Here is a 10,559-nt window from a genome sequence, read left to right on the forward strand (position 1 = left end):
GACTGGCTGACCTACAGCTCACTGTTTTGGCTGCTCTCCAAGCTGCTCACCTGAGAACCACTTCCTGCTTCCTGTCAATCTCTTTTGGTTTTAGTTTGGAAAAGAAAGTAGCGCTTCCTTTTCTTTATACATTTCTCTGACAGCTGAATCAAAGACACGTCACTATGGAACACAGCTTGTTGTCTTCTGCAACAAACAATGCCCCCCCCCCTCAGCGGAGGGGAATATTGCCTGTGATCTATTAGGGTTCTTACAAGTCAAATGCTTGCATTTTCCAAAGCTATTCAGAAAGTGCGCACAGGAGTTTCATTCTAAATTGGCTAAGAGCACATTTACAACGTGCCTCTGACATCAGAGACACACGGTATGGTACGGCAACAGATCACTCAAAGGCAGGTCACACTGAACCCCCCCCCCCTCCAACAGCAGAGACATGGGCTCGTAGCAAGCAGGCCTCACTAGTAAAAATACAAGGACTGCACAATGCTGCCAAACACTAAGTGCAGAACATTTTTTAACTATACATGAACTCACATTACACTTAGGAACCAACCATGAAGTTTCAAATGACAGTAACTTCAGATTCAGTACAACACACAGTATGTTTCTGACATTTCTGGATCAAGGACAGACAAGTACAGGAAATAAGAAGAAAGAAACCTATGAACACTGCCAAAGGACTGTATGGTCAACAATGCCTTCAGCTTGAGTGAATGGTTTGTTTAAAGCCACAGTTGAGCAGGTCTTATGGTATTAAATCAGGTGTAACTGGCTCCTACTGAGAGCGGTCTCCTACACAGCTAGTGATCCTTTGTTAAGGTAATACAAGAGAAGAAGAAGTCAACAATTACACTGGAAAAATATATGTATGTTTATATTCATATATATAGCATCTTTAAAATCTATTTATACAGAATGTATATAGAGTTTACTAATGGCCATCTTGGCAGAGAAATAAAGGCATCTGAAACAATCACCGCTCTCTGATGCCATGGTCGCCCGGGACCAAACACTTGTTACATTGCAGAAATGCAAAGAATCAGGAACGAAAGTGAGTTCTTTTTTTCTTCTTTTTTTAGTGGCACTTTGTGCATCAAAAAATTAAAATCTAGAGTAAGGCTACAAGGGTGTGTGTTTTTATCTGATAGAAGTTTGTCAAATGAGGCCATCCTACAGTTTCCTCAATATGTTGCTGTGTGTGCGTGCGTGCGTGCGTGTGTGTGCGCGCGTGTGTGTTACACCCATACATCCAGCCTGAACCACTGCTGGATCACAGCTCTATATATGTACCATTGTGCTGATGAAAGTATAAATAAGACAGAGTTAAGAAGCATCCATGGTACATTACAGAGTTAGGGTGAGCCAGTGCTGGCCGCTACAAAGCGCTTGGGAGAGGTAACATTTTTCATTTTTGAAAATAACTTTTCCTGGTTTTCTTTTACCTGACAAAAGCAACACAGAGCAGAGAGCAACAGAACACTTGTTAGTTTCTTTTCTGTCTTTACAATCAGCTGCTGGTATGTCTAGGTATAAGCCTAAGTAATCAAACAGTATTTGTATTGATTTTCTTTATTTAAATATTAGCAGTGGAATCTTTAAGACTACTCAGACTCAACCGTTACATCACAGAAATAAATAACAAAATAAATATACAGCCATATCAGTCCATTTCTTTCATATTAAATAAATAATAAATACATACTTTCTTTTTATCTCAGCAGTGGGCTTCTGAATGTAGCAGTAACAGAAATAACATTTAAAAAAAATAAAAAATAAAAACAAGAACAACCCCAAAAGATTTTTGTAAAATTATCAAAAGGTTTTGTCAGTTATAAAACATCTGCACTTAAAAAGGTTTTTAAAAAGTACTCAAAACAAAATATGCCTCTTCAGTTCTGTATATAGTTTCTTAAAATATGAACTGAGACATCTGCAAATCGCATGATAATCAGTAAGGATGCTTTCGTGTGTGTGTGTGTTTTACAAAACAAAGTTAATAAATAGATTGCTTCAAATAAATAAACCTCAATAACATAAATGGCAATAAGTTACAATTTAAAAGTTCACAAGTTTAAATAATTAATATATATAACAATAATGAATGTACGAAAAAACTAGTCATTGAAATGAAGTGCAATTCCTATGTCCATAAATACTATTGATATGACTAACTGAATTTGAAATGTGTGCACACTATCACTATCACCATTTCAGTAAAGGAAATCTGCTGCTTGTAAAATCATGATATCAGCTGTCCCGTGGAAAAGAAACACCATTCACTGTTCCTGGAATAGTCACATGACCTTACTTGAAGATTATTTTCCCACTGCTAAACTGAGTCAACATTGCGTTGTTGACATCTTTTCCGCAGTAATACCGCAAAGCAAACACACATTCTGTGTAGTGCGTGATTCGTATTGCCGGGGTGTGTGTGGTCATGAATCAGAGAGCTCGGGAGAACACACTCGCCACAGTGTGTGTGACACGACAACACAACACTGAGAGTCAAAACGTCCTCTTCACGTTCAGGCAATCCTGTGTTCACGCTCCTCCGAGTTTCAGTTTGATATGAAGCTGCCCAACAGTGAAACCCTCTCCAAAAACAGTTAAGGACACAAAAGAGACAACAGGTAAACATACAGCATAATAAGATCCCTAGATGCAGTTTGTAGTAACATTATTCTTCTTCCCATCCATCCTGACTGAAGGCTCCCAGCAGCAGCATGGTGTGGATTTTGGTCCGCGTCACTTTTCTTCTAACAGTGCTCCCTGGGTTGATTTCTTTTTTCAAAGTTGCCGTTTTATTTAAATAACCTGAATTCCCTTTTTGTTTTTGAATCATATTTCAATATATTGTAGAGTATTTCAACATCCCTCCTCCATCTGGCCATCGCTCCGTCTCCTCCGTCACGCTCCTGCGCTCCAGGACAGGCCTCACACTTTGATGCCTTTCACAGCTTGGTTGATGCTCTCCAGCAGAGCTTTGTTCTCGGGGCTCTGGAAGCAGTCCTTGTTGGTGTACATGTCGGTCAGCGTGCTCACGTAGCTGTCGAAGTTCTGCTCCGTGATGGGCTCCTGCTGTGTGAGCAAAACAACAACTGGTCTCAGCTGAGAAGAGCAGAGGGAGGAGGATGGCCTGAAAACACTCAGCATCACCTCGAAAACACATAGGAACTATGAGAAATGGGAACAGCGGTTCATTCTGGGGCAGCACAGCCATCTTTGAAGGACAGGAGGAACAGCTTTAACCAACATCTGTCAGCTGTTATGCATATGAAACGAATAAAGTATGTGCAAAACATAAATATCCTTAAAAAGAGAAGCATTTCCCAGAGACAGAGGAGCGTAATACTTGAATAAATGAATTAGAAGGAGAATGATCGATGACAAATAATTTTGACAACTTGCCACCGATCACTGTTACTGATTTTGGCGCCTCTCTGCTGTTTGAAGCTAGTTCCTACACCTGCCGCCAATTTAAAAAAGTAAAATATTGACAGGTCGTTGTCTAAATTACAAATGTATGGGTACATGACCTTCAAATCTACAGGTCCAATGTCACCTATACAGTCATCTGGACAAAGGTAAAGTAGCTAAAGTTATGCTAACTAAATGCTAACCAAATGGTGGCTTAATGCTTGTCTAAAGTATAGTAGTAGTAGTAGTAGTAGTAGTAGTAGTAGTATTAGTAGTAGCAGTAGTAGGCCTAGTAGTAGCAGTAGTAGTAGTAGTAGTAGTAGTAGTAGTAGTAGTAGTAGTAGTAGTAGTAGTAGTAGCAGTAGTAGTAGTAGTAGTAGTAGTAGTAGTAGTAGTAGTAGTAGTAGTAGTAGTAGTAGCAGTAGTAGTAGTAGTAGTAGTAGTAGTAGTAGTAGTAGTAGTAGTAGTAGTAGTAGTAGTAGCAGTAGTAGTAGTAGTAGTAGTAGTAGTAATAGTAGTAGTAGTAGTAGTAGTAGTATGTGTCTTATGGTATTAAATCAGGTGACACTCAGCACATTTGGCGTCTCTTCCTGATGTCAGTTGAGTTTCCCTTGCGTTTCCATGTTGTAAATGAATGAAATGTAATCACATGGTCCTTTTTTTTCTTTTCGTTTTGCCTTTTGGTCATGAATTAACTTTCAAAGCTACACAACAGTGCCTATAACCATGTTAAAAAAGTTTAAATTGAAAGGGTTAATGCTACATTGTTGTTGCAATTGGTTGCGCTAGCCATTATCCTTCAAAGTTGGCCGACTTGTTGTTAATGACGTCAGATTCCCATTCCCTAAAATAAAGGTGTGTGTGAACCTGTGGTGTGTGTGGACACTCACCATGTGTGGCAGACGGATGTTGGCCAGACTGCGGATGAGAGCGCAGCTCAGCCCGGACAGCTCCATGAACAGAGCCTCGTTCTGCTCCTCGATCATCTTGTTCTCGTGCTCAATGCTCTTCAGGTTCATCTCCATGGAGGAGATCTGCAACACAGCAACAGGATTACACAATGCTACTAATTCAGATATAAGGGTGTAATTTTTTTTTAACAACAACATCCAGCACCTGTTGAGCAAAGAGGACGCAGCACCGCCTGCTTGTGTAAATATAATGTAAAGTTTTAGTATACTGTTGGTTGGAATATTGCCTTTTTAAAGTATAGAATCCGCAGTAGCGCGTTCAAACATACTGTTTTAAATTAGCCAATAGAGATAGAGATCAATGCTTTTTGTAAATGGCAGCCATAAAAACTAGAGCACTGTATAGGAAAGCAAATTGAGGATGAAGTCACAGGTTCTGCTCCTTTCATGAACTCTCTTAACGTTAACAACATGGAATATCACTTTCCTTATCTTTTAAAGTGTGGCTATCTAACTTTTGCCAAATTAGCCACCACTGTGGCCCCTAGTAGTTATTACAGCATGTTAAATGCTTAACTTGTAGTACAACAGTAGCAGAAATAGAGAGAAACTATCAGTGAAATGACTGAATAAAATCGGTGCCAACCCTGCCATATACTCAATAAACCATCATAGTTTTGCCACCATGTGTCATCGTACGCTACGGGTCATAAGTAAGGTTGACACCTGAGTCTGCAGGTTCTCCATGTCTGCCTCCATTTCATTGTTGGATTCATTCAGGTCATTAATCTCTTTGTTGAGCTGCTTGATGTCCTCATCGTTGTCCAGAACTAAAGAAGGAGACAGAAACATTAAAAACTCTGCACCAAACTTCCTACATTAACACTTGTGCTGTGTAGTTAGCTCTAGAAACAACACACAGGTCTCCATATACATATACTTTGATTGATTTTCAGTTTTAATCTTACCATCACCGGCTCTGAAGTTGGTGCTCAGGTAGTCCTCTGAGGAGAACTTGGCCTTCTTCTTGGCGAACAAAGCTCTGGGGCACCCTGAGAGGCTGCAGAAAAAAAGACACATGTTAGTAATATCATCATGAAAAACTTGTAGGCTCTGTTACCAATTCTGGATTTAAAGTAAGATTTATATGTTCCAACCCATAATTTAATTTCAACTGGCAATAAGTCAAATTGAGGAATCAAAATTCAGCACATTGTTTCCTTGTGACTTAAGTAATAGTTGCGGAAATATTATTTTATGCTCTAAATTGTGAGATTGCCAGCAAGTATTAAGCTTAGCTTAGCATGATCACTGCAGTGGCTTTCTGGAGTCTTCAGACGATGACCCTATTTCTAACGTTATATTAATACTTTCCTGATGAGTATATTTTCTGTGGTGGTAGTAATAAAGTTAAAGCAGGGTATGTGTTAGGGGTGGCTTCCTTGCCTTGGCCACAGTGTTGTTCTCAAAGATACTTGGAGTTGAATGTACATTGCAAGCCAAGCTTGCTAGCACTATTAGCGTCTCCACCCTCCCTTCCAAATATGGTCACCTCTTGTCCCAAAACAACAACATGGGGGTGGCCAAAATACCAAGCTTGAGACTTCAAAACCGATGGTGGTAAACCCATGGGGTCTTATATAACACAGCATATTGTTGCATTTTTTACTGGCAAAAACAAGAAACTGGTTTCCACATTTTAATACCTTTATAGTTGCTGGAATACTATTTAAAAGGTTGGACTCAATATTTTTTCAGCTGCTCAAGACAAGGAAGTTCCTCATACTTTTTGACATAATACTATATTTGAATGAGGGGTGGTCCCTGTCAAATCAAGTCTAAATGACCAGAAGACCCAACAACAGGCCTCGAACCGGTCCTTAGTTTTAGTAACAGACACATCACAGTGCATGCATCTTACCTGCGGTGTGTGAGGAAGGTCCCGTTGGCGTGTCCGGAGCCGTCGCACCCTAGGGTGGGACAACTGGGCCCCTCTGTCTTGAAGGCCTTCCAGTTGAAGGGCGTGCCATTTAGCATGCCCTCCTTCTGCCTGCGGGCGGCCAGCGGACACCCGTAGGCGCTGCGGTGCGTGGCGTACTTCCCGCTGATGTGACCCAGACTGTCGCAGCCCGGCACCGGACACCTGCAGCGAGGAGAGGAGGGAAACAACCAGAGAGGTGTACCAAGAGGAAGAAGAAGAGTTGAAGCCAGGCAGCAGGGAAATAAAGAAAGAAAGAGAGAAGGAACAAAGGTTAGAGAAGGAAAATGCCACATATAAACTATAGAGAAAGTTGAGAATATATTTTAAAAAACAAGTTATGTACTTTCTCTACTGGGCCAAATTCATATTTTTGCATCTATTTTTGAAATATTATTTATGCAATGAATAATATTATGAATGCAACAGCTATCAGGGTTCAGAACAATCTTTGATCAACATGCTGGTAAATTAACTGTTTTGTGTGCAAATGCAATATGAAGCCCATGTATTCTTATGTATTCACACTACTCTTTGATACTCTACCATGAACTACATTCAGAGTCAGTCAGTGTATTTCCCATCAGTAAAGATTCAGTTTGGGGGGGCAGGTCCCTACCTCTGCATATGATTCACAATGACTTTCTCTCTCTCTTCTTTTTATTGCATTTTACTTTTACCGTAAGCCTCGCTAAAAGCAGAATTATGTCTTTCTGAGCAGTACGAACTTTAAAAGCTCGGAGTCCTCCTGGTTGTCCTTGGTAGGAGTTTTAATTCCACTTTTCTTGGCACGCGGGCACCCAGAGATACTGAAAACAGAAAGTATGGAGTTGATAACAAAGGGTTGAAAAAAGGTCTGTTGAAGTGATTGCTTGTTAAAGGGAGAGCACATTAACACGAAGAATAAATTTACAGAGGCTGTTCAACCATATTACAAACCAAATCCACTCAAAATGCCTAATATGGCCGAAAATAGGATAATGAAAAGGTGTGGAAATGTGCGAGTATGTGATCCCTGACTAAAGCTACCATGAACTGTCACTAGGCCTCTCTGAATATGTGTGTGTGTGTGTGTGTATGTGTGTGTGTGTGTGTGTGTGTGTGTGTGTGTGTGTGTGTGTGTGTGTGTGTATGTGTGTGTGTGTGTGTGTGTGTGTGTGTGTGTGTGTTTGTGTGTGTGTGTGTGTGTGTGTGTGTGTGTGTGTGTGTGTGTGTGTGTGTGTGTGTGTTTGTGTGTGTGTGTGTATGTGTGTGTGAGTGTGTGTGTGTGTGTGTGTGTGTGTGTGTGTGTGTGTGTGTGTGTGCGTGCGTGCGTGCGTGCGTGCGTGCGTGCGTGTCCATGAGTGTGGATGTGTGTGTGTGTTTTGTTGGTTACCTTCTGTGGGAGGTGTAGTTTCCGGTGATGTGACCTGAGCCGTCACATCCTTGGGTAGGGCATCTGAGGGATTAACATTTATAACAAGGTCAGCATAAAAAAAAAATCTAGAAAATGTCATTTTGCAGATGAGAGAAATGGTCCTTTGCTAATTCTCTTATTCACTCTTGTGAGCAAAGTCTGTTTACAATTCTTTCTGTTCAGGCTCTCAGCCAGTTCTTGTGTCGCTCTAAAAGAAAAGTCTACTTTCTAGTGAGGAGCTATAGAATTACAGCTTCATTTCACATTTACATGAACTGATTAAAGTAAAAGCAAGCATAGTCTAAGCCAGGGGGAAATAAATGCCATGACAGATGCAGCAGCAGAGGCAGCAGCCAGCAACAAAAGATAAGATACCGTCAGCAGAACAAAGCATTGTGGGACGGTGTCAGTAGCGTTGAAGTGGCAGTGAAAGGCAGCGGAGGTGTAGAGCAGACATACTTGAGTTCAGGGGTGTGGGCCGCCATGAGGGACCGAAGGCTCTTATCAGCGAGAGGACACCCAGACAGACTGAGGGAGAGGAGAGAGAGCGAAGGACAGGCAGAGGAAGAGAAGGAAGAGGGGCAGCGAGTGTGGGGGGGTTGGAAAGAGAGACAATAAGGACGTGAGCGAAGAGAAATCAAGAATGCAAGGCATACCAAGGTCATTTAGGAAGAGGAGGACAGACGGCAAGAGGTAAATTACTGATGCATATCAAAGTCTATGACCGCAGTCGCTTCCCGGGCTCACGCTACATTATTGTCTCTGGCATGTGTGGATCAAATCAAATATTTGAATTAGTCGTGGTGCGCCCACTTTGGACTCAGGTGCAGAGCAGAAGACTCTCAGTAGAGCTAACATTCATGCAAGACTTTATTCAGAGAGCACTAGAACGCTTTATCAGCCAAATAGATCAGCAATGGAGCTCACCTGCGATGGGAAGCATAGTTTCCAGTGATGTGACCACTGCCATCACACCCAGGTGTAGGGCACCTGCAGGGGGGGGCCACAACAAGGAAACAGAGAAAAGAGAGAGGGACTGTTTTTAGACACAGGGTTTTTTTGGAATAGGTTTTTGGTTAGAGGCCGGAAGTTTTATTTTCCATTAGTTATGGCATTCTATCATTGTTTGTATGTTAATATTAGGTCTATTTCCCTTTCTGCAGAGCACTTAGACTTGTTACTTACGCGAGAAGATCTTTCTTGCTGTCCTTGGGCAGGAACTTGACCTTGAAGCCGGGGGTGGTGACCTCACCCGGGTACTTCCTGTCCTCTAGACAGTCCTGCATCATGTCACAGTCATCAGCGTCAGACGAGACAAACGACTGGCCCGTGTGCTCCATCTGAGAAATGAGATAAAAAGGATTAGCACAATGTGCAGCTAATTCCTCTGTTTATCATTAAAAGTTACATCACAGGACTTTGTGTTAGTTTGTGTATTATATTGACTTTTTTAGACACATTGTGAGTGATTGCTTTCTTGCAACAGTTAACAGTAGTATTTGTATACAAGCAAATAAACTTTGCAAACCCCCATGTGCACACAAGTGTGATCCCTATTCTCTTGTTTTAGACAAATGATTACCAAATGCAGTGTCCTCGTAAAAAATGTACACTCAAAGCCCTTTATATTTCTTTTTGAAAAAGTTCAAAGGAGTACATATTTGCATATGCCAAAGTCAGGATGGTGAAATGCACCTGACACACCACCTCTGTTTCACAGTGCAATGTTTTAACGGTCACAGTAACTCTTGCATTTCAGTGAAATAAATGAATAATAGAAAGAGGAAAAGGGGACAGGAAATAAGGCAGAGGGATTGGAAGTGATGTAAACAAGCAAGAGTTTCTCAATCAAAAAGCTTGAGGGGAATTGTGTTTATTTATGTTGCAACACTTCCTCTGTGACTAATAAGGCAGGGAATGTGTGTGGAGCTTGTGCTCAGTGTGACTCTGACCTCCTCCAGGTCCTCCTCCCTCTGGCGGTTGGGCTTGGTGTAATCCAGAGGGCCCTCCCACACCTCCTGCTTGTAGGCCAGGAGGTTCGGAGACGTCATGCCGCTGCCATCGTGATTGAGCGAGGAAGAGGAGGAAGAAGGATCCGGGGAGCGGACCCCGGGGCTGGACAGATTTCCCTCCCTCTTGATGGGCTTCTTCATGCTCAGGTCCAGGGTGCCGTTCTCATCCACCTCAATGTCCACTTCCTGGAAGAAACAGGAGATACTCAGGATCGGGGCCGTATACTATATCTAATCAACACCTCAAAATATGAAAGAGTATTAAAAGGTCCACTGAAAAGTTTAATGAAATGTATTATGTCAACAGATTATACATTTTTGTATTAGGTTAGTTGAAAGCAATAATATTAGGTTTAAATATAAAATATTAGGTTTAACTTAATATCCTTTATTTCAATTAACATAATACAGTTATGTGAAATCAGTTAAAGGTCCCATGTCATGGCCATTTCCACTGATCATAATTCCATTGTTGAGGTCTACTAAAATAGATTTACATTGTTCAATGTTCCAAACTCACATTGGTTTCTCATACAGCATCTCTGTATAGTATGTGTATTCACTCTCTGTCCTAAACGGCTTGTTGGAGCTCCTGCCCCCCCGCCCTCCCTGTGAGCCCAGTGGCCGTCTGCGAGACAGCGAGACACAGCGAAACCCAGCCCGAAAACACACACCCGCAGCCTGGCTGGGAGTTTGTGTGTGTGCTCACCCCTCGATTCCACCGGGTCCGTCTGCGTCGCGTCACGGCTGCGCTGCGGTTTTGTTCCGGCCTCCTCCGGCGTCATACCCTACCGGGCGCGTTTCAGAAGCATTTCAGAAGCGGAGCGTCTTGCCTGCCGGCTCGC

General features: G+C 41.9%; 1 protein-coding gene across 1 annotated transcript; it reads right to left on the reverse strand.

Moving 5' to 3' along the window:
* Window positions 1-6: 6 nt before the first annotated feature.
* Window positions 7-9,939, reverse strand: LOC104955717 (myelin transcription factor 1-like; the record flags this gene model as incomplete). Its single annotated transcript, XM_010783103.1, has 11 exons — window positions 7-3,078; window positions 4,308-4,451; window positions 5,055-5,158; window positions 5,297-5,388; window positions 6,250-6,471; window positions 7,035-7,115; window positions 7,682-7,744; window positions 8,162-8,230; window positions 8,630-8,692; window positions 8,888-9,042; window positions 9,655-9,939. Coding segments are annotated over 11 exons (1,422 nt in total), but the record flags the coding sequence as incomplete, so codon positions are not given.
* Window positions 9,940-10,559: the final 620 nt, after the last annotated feature.

The sequence above is a fragment of the Notothenia coriiceps genome, unplaced genomic scaffold (genome assembly GCF_000735185.1).
Source record: "Notothenia coriiceps isolate Sejong01 unplaced genomic scaffold, NC01 NC01_scaffold00024684, whole genome shotgun sequence".
Classification (NCBI taxonomy): Eukaryota; Metazoa; Chordata; class Actinopteri; order Perciformes; family Nototheniidae; genus Notothenia; species Notothenia coriiceps.